Source organism: Macrobrachium rosenbergii, chromosome 12 (genome assembly GCF_040412425.1).
Source record: "Macrobrachium rosenbergii isolate ZJJX-2024 chromosome 12, ASM4041242v1, whole genome shotgun sequence".
NCBI lineage: Eukaryota > Metazoa > Arthropoda > Malacostraca > Decapoda > Palaemonidae > Macrobrachium > Macrobrachium rosenbergii.
In genome coordinates, this window is record NC_089752.1 from 34002188 (window position 1) to 34018434 (window position 16247).

Genomic DNA, 16247 nt, shown 5'->3' on the forward strand with positions numbered 1-16247 from the left:
GCGTCCTGAAGGTCGAGAGAGACCATCCAATCGCCTGGTCGCAGTGCATTGATAACCGACTGGGGCGTCTCCATTTTGAACTTCTCTTTGACGACAAAGTTGTTCAGTCTGCTGACGTCCAGGACTGGTCTCCACCCCCCTGACTGTTTTGGAACCAGGAAGAGACGATTGTAAAAACCTGGAGACTCCAGATCCAGGACTCGCTCTATTGCTCTCTTCTGAATCATTTCTTCCAGCAGATCTAAAAGGATCTGTTGCTTTTCCGGTCGGTAAGAAGGCGACAGATCTCTGGGAGTAGAGGACAGGGGGGGGTTTTCGAGGAACGGGATCCTGTAACCTTTTTGATCACATTGAGGGACCAGGAATCCGCCCCTCTTACTTTCCAGGCTTCGAAAACAGGAGAAGCCTGGCTCCTACTGGTGTCTGGAGGTGAGAAAAGTCACTTCTTGCCCCTTTGGGAAGAAGGGGCTCCGCCTCTGGAGAGACCTCTTCCTCGTGAAAAAGGTCTAGAGGAGGAAGATCTCCCCACGAAAGGGCTTCTGTCTCTTCGGGGAAGTCCTTCTTAAGACGTAGAAGGGACACTAGGGCGTCTGGAAGATTGAGCAAGGAGATCCTGAGTAGCCTTCTCCTTAAGGCTGGGCGAGATCCTTGACAAGCGGCTGGGGAAGAGATGGCTAGAAAGAGGGGCAAAAGTAACTCAGCCCTCTGAACAGGAGAAACTGACTTGGCAGCGAAATTGCAGTACAAAGCCCTCTTCTTTAGGAGGGTTGTACCAAAATGAGAAGCCAGTTCATCAGCGCCATCCCTGACGGCCTTGTCCATGCACCGACAGTACACTGGACAGCTCCCCAGAGAAATAGAGTCCGGACTACGAGTCCTTAAGTCCAAGGCCCCAAGCACCAGTCCAGAAAGTTAAAAACCTCCATCGACTTGAAGAGGCCTTTCAGATGGTGGTCGGTTTCAGAAAGAGTCCAAGACACCTTAGCCGAAGAAAGAAGAGACCTCCTTGACGCATCCACGAGGCTCGCAAAATCACCTTGAGAGGAAGAAGGAACTCTAGAGCCAATTTCCTCTCCCGTCTCATACCACATTCCCGCTTTCCCGCACAATCTAGACGGGGGGAGAGCGAAGGAAGATTTCCCTTGAGACTTCCTATCTTCCATCCACGCATTGACCCTCTTGAGAGCTTTTCTTGTAGCCAAAGAAGTCTTCATTTGTAGGAAGCCGGGCGATTTCCTCACCTTCGAAGAAGCTAACTGCGAAGGAGGGGAAAGAGGAGCAGAAGGCTGAAATTTATCAGGAAAAAGCTCCTTAAGCATACTAGCCAAAATCCTGTAGTCGGAGAAAGACGAAAGAGGGGGGCTCTTGTTCAGCAGAGTCCGACTCCTGAGACAAATCCGCCTCTTCGACAGGAGCGACAGGAGAGTCTTCCGGGGCTAGAGAGAAACAAAGACCTTTGGGTCCAATTCGTCCCAGAGACCTCTTCTCGTGGGAAGAAGCAGCAGAAAATTCAAAGAAGCGTATGCCTATCCACAAAGCCAAAGTCAAAATACCAAAAGACAATCAGAATACTTAGTGGAAAAAGTTTACGAAATCCAACAGCGGAGGTATTGACAACAGGTGTTGACAATACCGGCGACAGAGAAAATCTGAATAGAAAATGGGAATGGTTCCTGATACCCGCCTCCCAGCGGCGGGAATGGGTACTAACCACCTGGCCCATCTGCGTGTGCCGTAAGTTTTTGAATTTCTGTCGGTCCCTTTCGGAGAATACAGCTATATATATATCTGTCAGGTAAGTGTCATGAACAAAATTCTACATATAAAACACCCAACATGTAAATTTTTGCTACAGCTACTTTGTAATACATACTTGATTAATCTTGTTATTTTGAGTTTCATACTCTGCTGTTAAATACAGAAACAACTCCTTTGTATTCCAGTTGAAGAGTTTGCTCAAGTCTGTTGATAGATCAAATCGCAGAGCACCAAGATCATTTTTCTCCCTTGAAACTGCATATTCAGGCACATTTTTCCTGTAAAAAAAAAAAAAAAGATGAAACCATTTAGTTGCATCCTCTTGAATAATTTATAACAGAAGTTTCTGGTTGACAAACATCCTGACAATATGAACTGTTCAAGATGCACAGCGCCATGCTAGCTCAAGGCTACTTCAATTTTAACAAATACTTTGGATAACTTCAGCCACTGTCCTTGAACCTTCAAAGTGTCATTTTTTTTTTTTCTAATTTGCTCTTAAAGGGCATTTTTGCATTAAGCCTGAAATTTTTTTATGCTGAACTGAATTAATCACAGGAAAAACAAAAGATACAACATTACACAGTAATGCCTCAAACATTCGTGGTTAGGTTCCAGAACCTGTCATGGATCAAGAGGAATCACGAATGTTTGGTACGAGTCACTAAAAATGCTAATAAATGCTTATATCTAGAGTTTAAGCACTATACATGATCCAAATCATGCTCCCAAAGCACTTTACTGTAATTTCATTTAAAAGTTAGCTTAATACATTAACCTTTAAAAGAGAAATAAATGGTTGACGTAAAAATAGAGTACAGTATCGCCTAATGGGTATTTGCCACACTAGTGCATTTACAGTACAGTACTGTATACTAATTCACTGGCTGTGTTATTTTGCACTCACAGTAAGGTAACACCAAGTAACAAATAGGACTGTAAACTTAATGACTGACGTTTTCTTTGTTACTGTTGAAATTAGGTAAACTTCATATGTCACAGTCATATAACAAAAGTACAATTCAATAAAATAAAGAAAACATGTACGTAAAGTATGTAGAGGGTACAGGTATTCAATCAATTTAAAATTATGTAAAGACATAAGTTGTAAAAATATGTGTGCACGCTAACTATGAGAGAGAGAGAGAGAGAGAGAGAGAGAGAGAGAGAGAGAGAGAGAGAGAGAGAGAGAGAGAGAGAGAGAGAGAGAGATGCACATTTAAAATATTCAATATATGCTGTGTGACTGGCTACTTCCAACCCTTCCAACCAATAGCGTGTCATCATGGAGCATACCCTTCTGTGTGATTGGCTGCTTCCAACCCTTCCAGCTAACAGCATGTCATCATGGAGTTTTCTTATAACATGAGACATATACAGTATAGCAATATTACAGTACAATACAGTGAACTCCCCGTATTCGAAGGGGATGCATCCCACACCCCCCCCGCGAATAGGTCAAATCCGCGAATGCTTAAAACCCCTCTAAAAACACTTAGAACTGCCCATTTTGATAGCTTAAACCAAGAAAAACCCTGTAAAAATGCTTATACCTGAGTATTTTAATAGTTTTATCACAAAAAGTGCATTTATTCATGAAAATATGAAAATACAGTGATCAGTGAATATTTCTTGGTGAAAAATACTGCGAATGGGCGAATTTTCCGCGAATGATGGCTAGATATGTTCCACAGAGAAACCTGCAAATGCTTGAGTCCGCAAACCCTGAGAACACGAATACGGGGGTTTACTGTACTATCTTTAACAAGATTAAAATTATATTACTGATAATATATAGTGAGAGAGAGAGAGTAGGGGAACTGAGGGATGTTTACATCAGTAAACACATGAATCAAGAAACAGTTGTTTTGTAATTTTGAGGGATTTTACTTTAACATAAAGAATGCTAGTTTACCTATGTATCATATTTATGTGCAAAATTAACAATACTGTAATAGCAAAATTTTCTTACAGATTTTAGACTTAAAAGCATGAACTTAAACATTACTTCAAGAATTGAACAAATACTTCTGCAGGGTTTTTTCGAGGATTTCACAAATTTCAGATCTATGTTGCAGATGCAAATTAGTTAGGTTCCAATGAAAACTTCACAAATCTGTGAATTTGCAAAACCTGCAACACATATGCACAAGGTATTACTGTATACTATTTCTTCTAGTGGGGTGGGTTCAGAGAATACAACACAAATGCCGGTACGACATTTATATTTACATTGCTGATTTTAGACTGCAATATTTAAACTGAACACACTCTAATTTCAGGGCCTCAACTTAGTACATAAACGTGACATTTTTATGACAAAATAGGATTTTATATATACTTACCAAGTAATTACATGGTTAACAGTTTCTATTAACCGAGAGCTAAAATTTGAAATTCGTGGTACAGATTCTTTTGTTTTTGTTTCGATGTAGTTAACTGACCCTGCCCACTTTCGGGAAAGAGAGGAACAAATGAGCAAAGAGCTTTAATATGTTTATGCTTAATGCCCATATGAGAGGAGGTGGGTGGGCTCCCATTCTGTAATTACTTGGTAAGTATATATAAAATCTTATTTTATCATCATGTAATTTTTATATAAGTAACTTACCAAGTAATTACATAGCTGATTCCCACATTGACAGGAGATGGGATGCATGGACTGTTCTTCACCCCAAAACATTAGTAAATGTAACGAGTTACGAAAAAAAAATTCTGCTAGCTTTACCAAAATGCTTGTTGTTTCCTTACCTGGTAAAAGAGTCGCAGAAGGAAGCTACTGCCTCTGGTTTTGTACTCATCTTAACCCGTAGAGATGTGGTGGTATGACCAAGGGTCGTCTACTACATCAGTGGGAACTCCACAGCGAAGGACACCTCCAAATGCTAAATGAAGTACCAAAAATTTTGCACCTGCCCAGGGCACAGTACCATCATAAAACCAGATAAACAAAAATGCTGTTACCTACACTATAAAATTAAAATACCACCACCTACCACTAAAAAGACTGGTGGGTATCCAAACACAAAGTACCCCCAGGCTCTCCTAGAACTCACCACCGCAATTCAAGGCGAAGAGGTAAAGATGTTTCCTATACTCCCTCCCCCAATACCATGCCAGCCATCGATAAAGGTCCTAGGGTACTACAATCGTTAAAAGTCGTTTCTACATCTCGGAAGTAATGTGAAGCACATACAGATTTACACCTCTAGTAAGTAGCTTGGAGGTTGGACGAGAGTGAGATATTGTATTTAAAGGCTAATGAAGTAGCCACAGATCTGACTTCATGAGCTTTCACTTTCAAGACAGGACAATCCTCATCTCTCATTTGTGAGTATGCTTCACGAATGGTATCCCTCAAGAAGAAGGACAAAGCATTCTTCATACGAGGAAGAGATGGGTCCTTGACCGAAGTCCAGAGGTTGCTTGAAGAACCCCTAATTTTCTCAGTCCTGAGAAGATAAAACTTTAGGGCTCATACAGGGCAAAGTACCCTCTCTATCTCTTCTTGCTAGGTCTTTAATGCTAAAGGATCGAGGCCAAGGATTGGTCGGGGTCTCGTTCTTAGCTAGAAACCCTAAGATAAAGGAGCAGATTGCATTGCCTCCCGAAAATCCGACCCTTTGTCCATGGCCTGGATCTCACTGACTCTTTTGGCTGTTGATAAGGCTACTAAAAAGTGTCTTCTTCGTCAAGTTTCTAAATAAAGCTAAATTCAGCAGCCCGAAAGGGGGGTCCGGAGAGCCATTTCAGGACTACATCCAGATTCCAAGAGACAAGTTCCGAGTGCTTCTGTTTCTTTGTGTCAAAAGACCTAATCAGGTCCAAAAGGTCCTGATTTAAGAATACGTCCAAATCCCTCTGCCTGAACACAGAGCTCAGCATAGCTCTGTAGCTTTTACGGTAGATGAAGATAAGCCTTCAGAGTTCCTTAGGAACGAAAGGAAGTCGGCAATCTTTGTCAGAGTCGTTTTAGAAGGAGATATTCTATTAATTTTGCACCAACTGCAGAAAATTGACCATTCGCTTTGGTAGATGTCAATTGGGGGTTGGTGTTTGCATTTTGAAATAGCTTCTGCAGCCTCCCTCAAAAAACCCTTTGCTCTGAGGAGTCTTTTGAGTTTGAATCCTGTCAGAGCCAGAGAAAACAAACCTTGATGAAAGTGCCTGAAGTGGAGTTGTCTGAGAAGCTTTTTCTTCTGAGGTAGGAGTCTTAGAAAGTCTACCAGCAGATTTGTGAGCTCTGGGAACCATTCCCTTCAGGGCCAAAAGGGGGCTACCGAAATCATTGCCACATTCTGGTGTAGGCGAAACTTGTTCAGCACATCCCTCATCAAAACTTGTTCAGCACATCCCTTATCATCCTGAAGGGAGGGAAGGCATACAGGAACTTGTTGGACCAGTCGAGAAGCATGGCAACCGTTACCCATGCTTGCAGATCTGGCACTGGAGAACAGAAAAGAGGCAGCCAATGATTCCTCGACGTCGTGAAGAGCTCCAACATTGGCTTTCCCCACAGTCTCTATAGATCTAGACAGACCAATGGATTGAGAGTCCACTCTGTGGGGATGACTTGGTTCTGTCGGCTTAGCTGATCTGCCAAAACATTCAGTTTGCCTTGGACAAACCTGGTCGCTAACCTTGTATGATTCTGGTCCGCCCCAAGAAGGAGGTCCCTCGCTGCCTCGCAGAGGGAAAAGGAACGAGTTCCTCCTTGTTTAATTATATAGGCCAGGGCTGTCGTATTGTCTGAGTGGACCACTACTGTCCTCCCACACACCTCCGACGAAAAGGCTATCAGACCCAAGTGGAATGCTTTTAACTCCTTGACATTTAAGTGCCATAACATCTGATCCCTCGACCACTTCTGGGAGATTTCCTTGTCCCCTATGAGGGCTCCCCAGCCCAGATCTGATGCATTGGCACAGATGTTTAGGTCTGGGCTCTGCGGGAACAGAGACTTTCCTTCCAGCAACCTGTCTCTTGACTTCCACCAAAGCAGGTGCTTCTTGATTTCTTGTTCACCAGGAACATGAAGGAGTCTGGATATCTTTTCCTGTCCCACTTTTCCCTTATGAAAAACTGGAACACTCATGTGAAGACTCCCCAGGGAGACAAACTGCTCCAATTGTTCAACGAACATGTCTGGAGACTAAGAATTTTGTCTATCTTATGTAAGTATGACTCTACTCTTCCTGGACAGGGAAAAACCGGAAAACGATGAAAATTGAGAGTCATTCCCAAATAAACTATCTCCGGTGAAGGAGTCATCTGTGACTCCTGGTGATTTATTAGTGAGCCCAGGTCTTGGTCAAGAAGTAATATTTTCCTAAGGTCCTCCATACATTGTACCTTCGACGTAGAGCGAAGAATCCAATCATCCAAACAGAACGCTATATTGATTCCCATCAGGTGGAGCCAACCTACCAGGGGAGCAAGAATACGTGTGAAGGCTTGAGGGGCTGTCAATAGCCTGAAGCATGGGGCCAGGAACTGGAACACCTGGTCCTGAAAAACAAATCTCGGATATTTTCAAGAGTCCGGGTGCAACGGGATGAGGAAGTAGGTGTCTTGTAGGTCTATCGAGACCATCCAGTCTCCTCGCCGAATGGACGAGAGGATCAAATGAGTTGTCTCCATTCGGAATTTGGCTTTCTGGATAATGACATTTAGGCGCTCACATCCAGAACTGGCCTCCATCCTCCTGATGAATTTGGGAATACGAAAAGCCAATTGTAGAACCCTTCTGAGTTTACATCTGGGACTACTTCTATCACCTTTTCTCAAGGAGAGATGAAACTTCTCTTGCAAGGGCCGAAAATCTCCCCGAACTCTTGAGTAGGCAGTTAAGGCAATCAACATCTTGACTATGGGAGGTCTTTTTAGGAAAGGGATTGTGTAGCCGCTCCTCAAAACTTCCATAACTCACTGTTCTGCCCCTCTCTTGCTCCATTTCTCCCAGTACTAAAAGAGCGTGGCACATAATGGAGTACAGAGGACACTTGATTCATTTTCTAGATGAGGGTTTAGACGAGGGCTTCTTGATAGTCCGCGACTGGAACTGTATGTTTGGTCTTGATCTTGGGGAAGGTCTTTGCCTACCACCACAAAAGGGATAGAGTTGCAGAGGAGATGAAGACTTGAAATTAGCAGCAAGAATCTCCTTAATGCGCCTCGACGATTTTGCTAGTAGATCATGAGTGGATTTCTTCTGTAAAGAAGAAGAAATTTCGTTGACTACCGACTGAAGGAACAAACTGTCTCGTGAAAAAGGAAAAAAAGAAGAGCAGACCTCTGAATTAAGGTAACTCCCTTAGAGGTGTAGGAACACCATAACTCCCTCTTCTTTAACACTCCCATAGTGTGGAGTGAAGCTAACTCTTGTGCTCCATCTCATATCCCTTTGTCCACACATTGAAGGACCCAGAGGATATCCGTTGAAAAATCCGCAGGCAAGGCACCGTATTACTGAAACTTCCATGCGAGGACGCCTACTGACCAATCCAAGAAAATAACAATCTCGAAGACCTTGAAGAGGTTCTTCACCATGTGGTCTAATTCTGATGAGGAGAACATTACTTTGGCCACAGAAAAGGCCTTTCTACGGACAGAGTCCGAAAGAGAAAAGTCTTTAGCAGAAGGGTTAGTAAGCTTCTTCAAAAGTCCTAAAATATCATCTAGGCATCACTGGATGGGCGCAAGAGAAGGATCCAAATCTGTAGCCTTAGCCGCTTGCTACAAGGGGGATGGCACCACAAACTCCAGCCTGGAAGTCAAATGCTTGGAAGAATGTCCAAAAGAATCCACACGAGCGGGTGCAAATGAGCTCTTAGAAGCCACTGAATGCTCAGGCGCTACTGGGCGCTCTGAAGCTGCATGCAGCTCGGGTGCAACTGTGAGCTTGTCAATCGAAGGGAGCTCAGGAACAAAAGGATGCTCAAAAGTGACTGCACGATCGGCAGACACCATGCACTTTGGCGCCAGCAGGCACTCATCCACTACCGGTTGATCAGGAGCCAAAGGAGGTTCATCTGTTGAAACGTACACTGACACTAATGAGCGCTTACCCTTGGAGATGGTTCTCGGCACTAACACTTGCCTTTCTCCCCCTACACGAACTTGTGAAAACTTCTCTGGACTTTCCCAGAAACTACAGGAGGGGTCTGCCTCCCTGACTTTCTTCTCTGGCACCTGAGGAGTGTGAAACACATCTACTGCAGACCTTTTCAAGTCTCGATTTACCAATGTTGCGCCACTGGCACCTCTGTTAGGGGGTGGAAACCTCCAAACTAGAGGAAGGATTTTGCAAATTATGGAAGATGCCTTCCCAATGACTGTCTGTCACCACCTGGGAACTGGCGCCAGGAGCAGCTGAGGGACCAACTACCAGGGGGGCAGACCTCGCCGACCTCCCTTGGGCTTCCAGTATAGCTTCTCCCTGGTGTGGTGGAGTATGCCAGTGACCTTCGCCTAGGAGAATCAGCGGGCCTAATAGCCACCTCCCCCACAAACACTGTAATTTCACTAGTTACACTCTTATTTTCGATAAAGGAATGAACAGACACACTTATTTGAGCCACTGTATTAACTAGCATACCAAACTTGTGATCAAACTTATGCTAAAGGATGGCAATGGCATTGGGTTCGGGAGTAGGGGAACTGGGTAATGGAACAGGAGGGATAGAGACAGGACTAGTGATAGACAAAGCAGAAATAGGTAAAACCGGTAAACCAACAGCAGATTTAGCTGAATCCTGACTAACTAAACTTTTGTCATTCCTAGCCGTCGCTTTTCACTTTCTATCTTTCTCTAACTTAGTTAGTGAGAACTTAATGTCTTCCATTTTTTGAGGTCCCAATCAATACATTCAGCACAAGTCAAATCAGACGAACATACTTGACCACCGCAAGTAGTGCACTTTGTATGGGAATCATACTTTGCTGACGTTATTCTCGTATTGCAGCCTTCGCTGCAATAACGAATACTACTCAAACTTGTGTCGGACATCATTGGTGGCACAAGTCGAACAGTCAGGAAAAGTCCAATCAAATACTAGTTACAATCAGGTGAATAAAGTCGATTTCAATGAAAACCTAAATATCTAAGTTGCCAAGAGGCTACCAAAAGCAAAATACTTCACCAGTAAAGCAAGAGAATTTCAAATTTTGCTGCTGCTCACAACCGTCGTCATATGCCCGCAGAAACATATTGAAGCTCTCTGCTCAGTTGTTCCTCTCTTTCCTGAAAGTGGGCGGGGTCAGTTCCCTACACCGAAACAAAAGCAAAAGAATTGCTACCGCGAATTTCAAATTTTAGCTGCCAGTTAATAGAAACTGTTAGCTATGTAATTATTTGGTAAGTTACTTATACAAAATTCTGAATTTAGCATCCATTTCTGCAAGTGCTGACCAGGGTGTAAAACAGCAGACTTACTAATGGGGTCTAGAAAATTACTTACACCTAAGAAAAAAATTCCCTTAAAACAGCAGAAAACCAGTTAGAAATTAGCATACTGTTGCAAGTGAGGAACTTTATTACTAAAAGCCCTTATAGTTTTTCTTGCTTAGGGAGCAAAGTTTTGCAAGCAATTCATGTTTCACTGATGGTAAATACTGAGGTGTCCAGCTCCCTAAGAAAGGTTAGTTAAGTCATATCACACTAGGGTAAAACTTGTCCCCTAAAAACAGTCTAAATACCTATATTAGTCACTTAAGCGGTTTTAATAAATAAACTCTGTGGAATATTCCACTTTCACCAGTTTTACATTTCTGTTTACTTTTTTCCGGGTTTTGGTAAGCATGTGGCGTACTGTACTTTCATTTCTCCTTGTTCCTCTGCCAAAGTCATATGCTAAAAAGCCATCTTATCCCTTTTGTATTAAGAAATGGACCTACAGCTAGAAATTGTTGTATTAAAAATAGTAGATCAAGCTTTTGATACCACTATGGGTGTGGATCTCTCATTTGGTTTTATCAATAGCAGCACTGTAAGAATAGCGCATTACTGCTAGTGTGCATGAATGCGTGTATGCACACTGCACTGTTTCTGCTAGCATAACTGTACTGCAGTCTGTCATTGTCCTTCAAAATGGATCACAAATATAACAGGCCATATAAAAAAATTAACAAAAACAAACTACAGTAAACCCCCGTATTCGCAGTCTCACTATTCACGTATTCGTGGATTTCTCTGTGGAACGTATCTACCCATTATTCACAGAAAATTCGCCCACTTGCAGTATTTTTCACTGAGAAATATTCACTAATTACTGTATTTTCATGACTAAATGCACTTTCTGTGATAAAACTATTAAAATACTCAGGTATAAGCATTTTTAGAGGGTTTTTTTGTGTTTAAACTATCAAAATAGGCAGTTCTATGTGTTTTTAGAAGGGTTCTAAGCATTTGTGGATTTTAGCTATTCGCGCGGGGGATGTGGTACGCATCCCCTGAGAATACGGGGGTTTACTAATACATAAAAAACCATACACAAAGTTGTACATTGCTAGGGAAATAAACAACCACAGTATTTAATGCTTGTGCATCTTGAAACATGTAGAGATCTTTTGCCTAAGAATACACTTTTCTTTGGGGGAGATTATATAATGCAGAATAAGGGATATTCATCATATGTACAGGCTACCAGTGGAGATCTGAACCTCTAAGAAGTGATCCCTCAAGGTGCACAATGTCCCACCCTCCAAAAGCCTTCCATATTGAGATATAGGAGGAGCAAGTATAGGCTATGTCATAGTTTCTCCTAAAAGTGAGAATAGCAGGCTATACCCAAATCCTAATACTGTACCACATTGTAAGCTCCGGCCTAATATCTCTCCTTCTACTAGTGAATCACAGCTTTCTAAGCAGACCTCTCCACATTACGGTTATAAATTTGCTAAATACATGCACCATTAAGGTTAGGTGGGGGAAAGGAGGGAGGGGGGGTTGTTCACCCAGGAGGAAAAGACCCCAAACTCATATTAGATGGGACCCCATTGTGAAATAGGCTAGGCAAGAGTTTTTCCGACAGTTGAGAATGCGATGTTGATGAGTTTGACAAGGAGAGAACATTGCATGTGGATGTGTTTAGGTCTTGAAAATAATTAATCTTGCTGATGAGTTTGACAAGGAGAGAACATTGCATGTGGATGTGTTTAGGTCTTGAAAATAATAATTACTCTGAAGTGATTTTAAAAGTGTAATAATGTTTTCTTAAAGCTTTTTACAAGCTCCCTCCATCTGCTTAACAATCACAGAAGTAAGGATGATAACAGTAGGAAACCATGCTGTAGTTTTAGTGTCTGGGAGGTTTGGGGAGGCCACAAGCCTACCATTTCCTTTGATGATAGTGACCAAGAGGAAAACAAATATCCAAGGTAGACTAAATAAGCAAAAATTATTGTTTCTTTGGGCTTTATTTCCTGCCGGTCTAAGTTAGGCTGGGTTGGAGTAGGTAGGTTAGAATATATCCTTGCATTACATTTTATGATATACGGTGCCCTTAGTCAAGGTTAGACGGATAGGTACAACAGGTAGGACCGACCACGCTAAATATTTGTAGGTTACAATGCATCCCTGTATTTCAATATTTTTTGTATCTTCCACCCAAAAAACCAAGTTCTCACTGAGGCTCCTCCATTACTGTTTGACTTTGGGTATGCAGAATGTGTTAAAGATTTCTGATGGAAATGAATGACAAAACCATCAGAAAGGGTATATTTCATTTGTGCTTGATCGCATGTTTAAAAGTAACCTTTACCCTAACACATCCTAAAAGGTGAAATGTGAGGGCTACTTGTAACAAAAAAAAAAAAACTTTGTAAATATGATTAATGACCATCCTAGTAAATTCTATAACCTTTTCTTTCATTTCAAAATAATTGGTTACGTATAATTATAAAGATATTTGTGGGATGCAGAAATTATGATTTAACACAAAATGCCAGGTTATTTAAGACAGCTCTTCAAGCCCTCTCAGTCTAATATGCTGCCTTCTATTTCTTTTTTGACAGCCACTATCAACCAATGGGAAATGGCTTTTCAAACATTTCCCTATCAAAACCAAGATAGCCTATGCTGCTTTCTTGTTTTGTTAGGTAATTTTTTATAGCCTAAGTATAATTGGAATAATGGCATTTTTATGAAAACGGTCTGTATCTATGGATGTTCTCAAAATGCCAAACAGGCTGTATTGAGGTAAGGAGTTTTACAGGTTTTAAAAATGGCCATTTGCCTAGGCTACATATGATTTAATGGTAAAACCGAAGACTGCTACTGTGGCCAGGTTCCTGCCAGTCACTGACCAGAGTATTTACCACCTTGAATGTTTATGTCTTTTATGTTTATGATATTTACAGTCTTTTATGTTTTTACGTTCAACCCGAGGGGCTGGTACTAAACATGGCACCGATTTTAGATGTCAACTGGTAGTTACTGAACCAGAGGTGTGTGGTAGTATAGTCATCAGTATCACAGTATTGAACTGAGTAATTTCAAAATTGAAACGTGTTTGTTCTGATATTTTCTTACATTACTTTGCAATACTGTCATCTGTTTGTATCAGAAACAACTTATCTCACAGCAACACCCTATAGGCCCAAGTCCAACAACACTGAATGACCGAACTGGGAAAACAGACTACCACTGTTGAAGGCCTTAGGATGTGGTTAGGGTGGGAAAGGCCAGGGGCTGCTTACCCCCTTTGTGAATACTGACAGAAAGTAAGACAAATAAGTTAAGCACAGCATGGTCAAACTGAAGACTACTAGCGTGCCCCTTTCGTTTGGTAACTATCAGTTTCAGTGTGAAATGGGTGCTGTGTTTAAGCTAGTTTCAGCCACTTGGGGATAAAGGAACATGAAAACATAAGACACTAAATATAAACACAAACAAAAACATAAGCATATGGAGGTAAATATTAGTGTTGCTGGTAATCCTACAGTTTAGGGGTCCAAATTCACTGATCCCTTATATGTTTGTTAAAGATTTCTTTCCTATTTCCAATTTCTTCTTTTGACAGATCTGCAAAGTGAAGTATATTTGCTAAAAAAATTAGCAGCTTATCTGCTTACAGAAGCAGAGATTGTAAAAAAACAAAGGGAATAAAGCTCTGCACCTCACGCGAATAGCATAGTGTGCCCGCAACTGTTTGTGGAGTGAGCACTTAGGAACCAGGAACCTGGTAGGAACCTGGCAAGGGTTCTTGCTCTTCACAGCCACTTTTTGATACATCTGAAAAAATTAGCATTTTATCTGCTTACAGAAGCAGAGATTTACAATTTTCTCAAAATTTTATGGGTCTGTATTCCCTAAGACATGTTTTTGTTTATTTATGTTTCCCTTTATTTCCTTTGTTTTTTTTTACAATCTCTGCTTCTGTAAGTAGATAAACTGCTCACTTTTTCCACTGTTTTCCATGATTCAATATATATTTGATAAATCATAGTGTGCTGATCCTGACTTTACGTAATGCAGTGAATCTGCGGTCCTGGTCGTTTCAGCCGTAAGTCACTTTAGGCCGTAACATCCAAAACAATGTAAGACGCTATGTTTATGGTATTTACCATTATTATTTCATGTTTTACGTACATCCCCAAGGGGCTGGTACTAAACACGGCGCCCATTTTGCACGTAAACGTGCTTACGGCCGAAAGCGACTTACGGCCGAAACGACCCGAATGCGTGAATCTGGACCCCTAAAGTGTAAGACTACCAATATTACTGTCACTGACTTTCGAGGACCAGTCCGCGGTGGTAGTCTTTAGTTTTACCCTACATGCATTTCTGCATATTGTTCTTGACTTAAGACTACTAAGGTCAGGGGGGGAGGGGGTCCCAAGAGACTGAAGTGGTAGAGCTATAGGGTAGCTCCGCGTCGCCGACAGCACTATAACTTGACTTTTTCTACAGTTTTTTGGTTGCTAATTATGAATTTTTGGCGCTCGAGTCTAATTAACCCCCGAAGTCCATCCAACAAGGGGTTTCCATACGCGATCTTCACAAGACAGAGCACGGCTACGTCTGTTTTGAATGGTTCATATCCCGTCCGGCATGTGCAATAAATTGTTAACGTATGGGTACCGCCCCCCCCCGGGGCCAGTACTAAACACGGCAAGGGGACATTCCATTTGGCCGACAACAGATGCACTGCCAGTATCAGAACCCCTAAAAGTGTAGAAAAAACCAGTTAAAAAGGTAAAAACAGGCGCGGAGCTAATATACAGAATTACCGACTGAAGCTACCAAAGAGGTGAAGCGTGCCCCAGCCCTAATTTTAAAGTAACTCTAGGCTAGTTCGGTCACGTTAGAATGCGGTGACCTAGGTCTGACCTAGTCTTGCCTTGCCTAAGTTACACCTAGCCTAAGTTACTACATGAACTTCCTTAAGCTAGCCTAACCCGCACGAGTAAAATATAACCCAGGTACAAACAATCCATGGAGTAAATAACTTACAAGACAATGTTAGCAGCTGTGATGGTCACTGGAGCTGTGTAGTTCAAGAAAAATGTTGAAGCGAAACACAAGAAGGTGAGGGCGGCTAAGGTGCTAAGGCTGAAAGCGCTCACAGCATTTGCTCGTGACAGAAACGTATGCATATTCTTTACTTTTAATAATCAAACGTCATAAGACAATGAGGTGGGCATCCGAAATATGTCTTGGGACCAGTCGATTTCCACTGACTGACTTTTTTTTATCGTATACAACAGCTACACGTCACACCAACAGCCAATCCTTAACGCCCATGTATTCAGAAATAAAACGTTTCAGTGAGAGTAATGTCTCTCGTCGCTATGGATACTGAACAGAAGCGTCTAGACAATCTATGTTTTATTAATTCTCTGGTGTATTTCAAACAGCTTTATTTTTTTTTTCTTACTTGTCAGCAGAATGACTCTCTCGATAATGAATACGTGCAAATCAACAGCGTTTTTACACGAAAAAGATATCGTAATTTGTTCAAACAAAACTGGTTGGATAATTTAGATGTTTATTCATTCTTTACTGTATTTCAAACACCTATCTTCTCATATATCTCGCTTGTCAGTGAAAGGATTGCATAATAAATACAAGTACATCAATTGTATTTGGACATTAAAAAACATATTTTGATCCTCTACTCCTTAAATACTTTACATTAATGCACCCAAAAAGTGATTGAGTACTCTGGTGCATTGCTGTCACTTCTTTCAGTATGAAAAATTAAGAGAGATAATACCTGTAAAGAGCATGTAATCTGTAGCCAAAATAAATTTTGCTGAACATCCTGAAATTAAGAGCGGCATTTTTCAATATGTGAAATTTCATTTCATGCTATCGAAATTACAGAAAATGTGAGGCAAGGTGCAATTTACGGCCCAAAGCAATGCAGCATAGTAACAGACAAAGTGAATGAGATAAGCAAGAAGAACGTAACAATCATAAGAAATATAGAAATAGAGTCCCTATTTTGTTGATAATATAATGTTCCCCACCAGCAGGAAAGGAATAG

At 41.5% G+C, this 16247-nt stretch overlaps 1 protein-coding gene across 1 annotated transcript in view; it reads right to left on the reverse strand.

The window, feature by feature from the left end:
* Positions 1–15527, reverse strand: part of Spase22-23 (Signal peptidase complex subunit Spase22-23) — a 51736-nt gene extending 36209 nt beyond the window's left edge. Inside the window, exons 1-2 of the mRNA XM_067112169.1 lie at positions 15212–15527; positions 1874–2036 (exon numbers count right to left, since the gene is read on the reverse strand). Of these exons, the coding sequence (XP_066968270.1) occupies positions 1874–2036; positions 15212–15354 (306 nt within the window). The 5' untranslated portion in view covers positions 15355–15527. The remainder of the gene's footprint in view (positions 1–1873; positions 2037–15211) is intronic.
* Between the last annotated feature and the right edge of the window lie 720 nt (positions 15528–16247).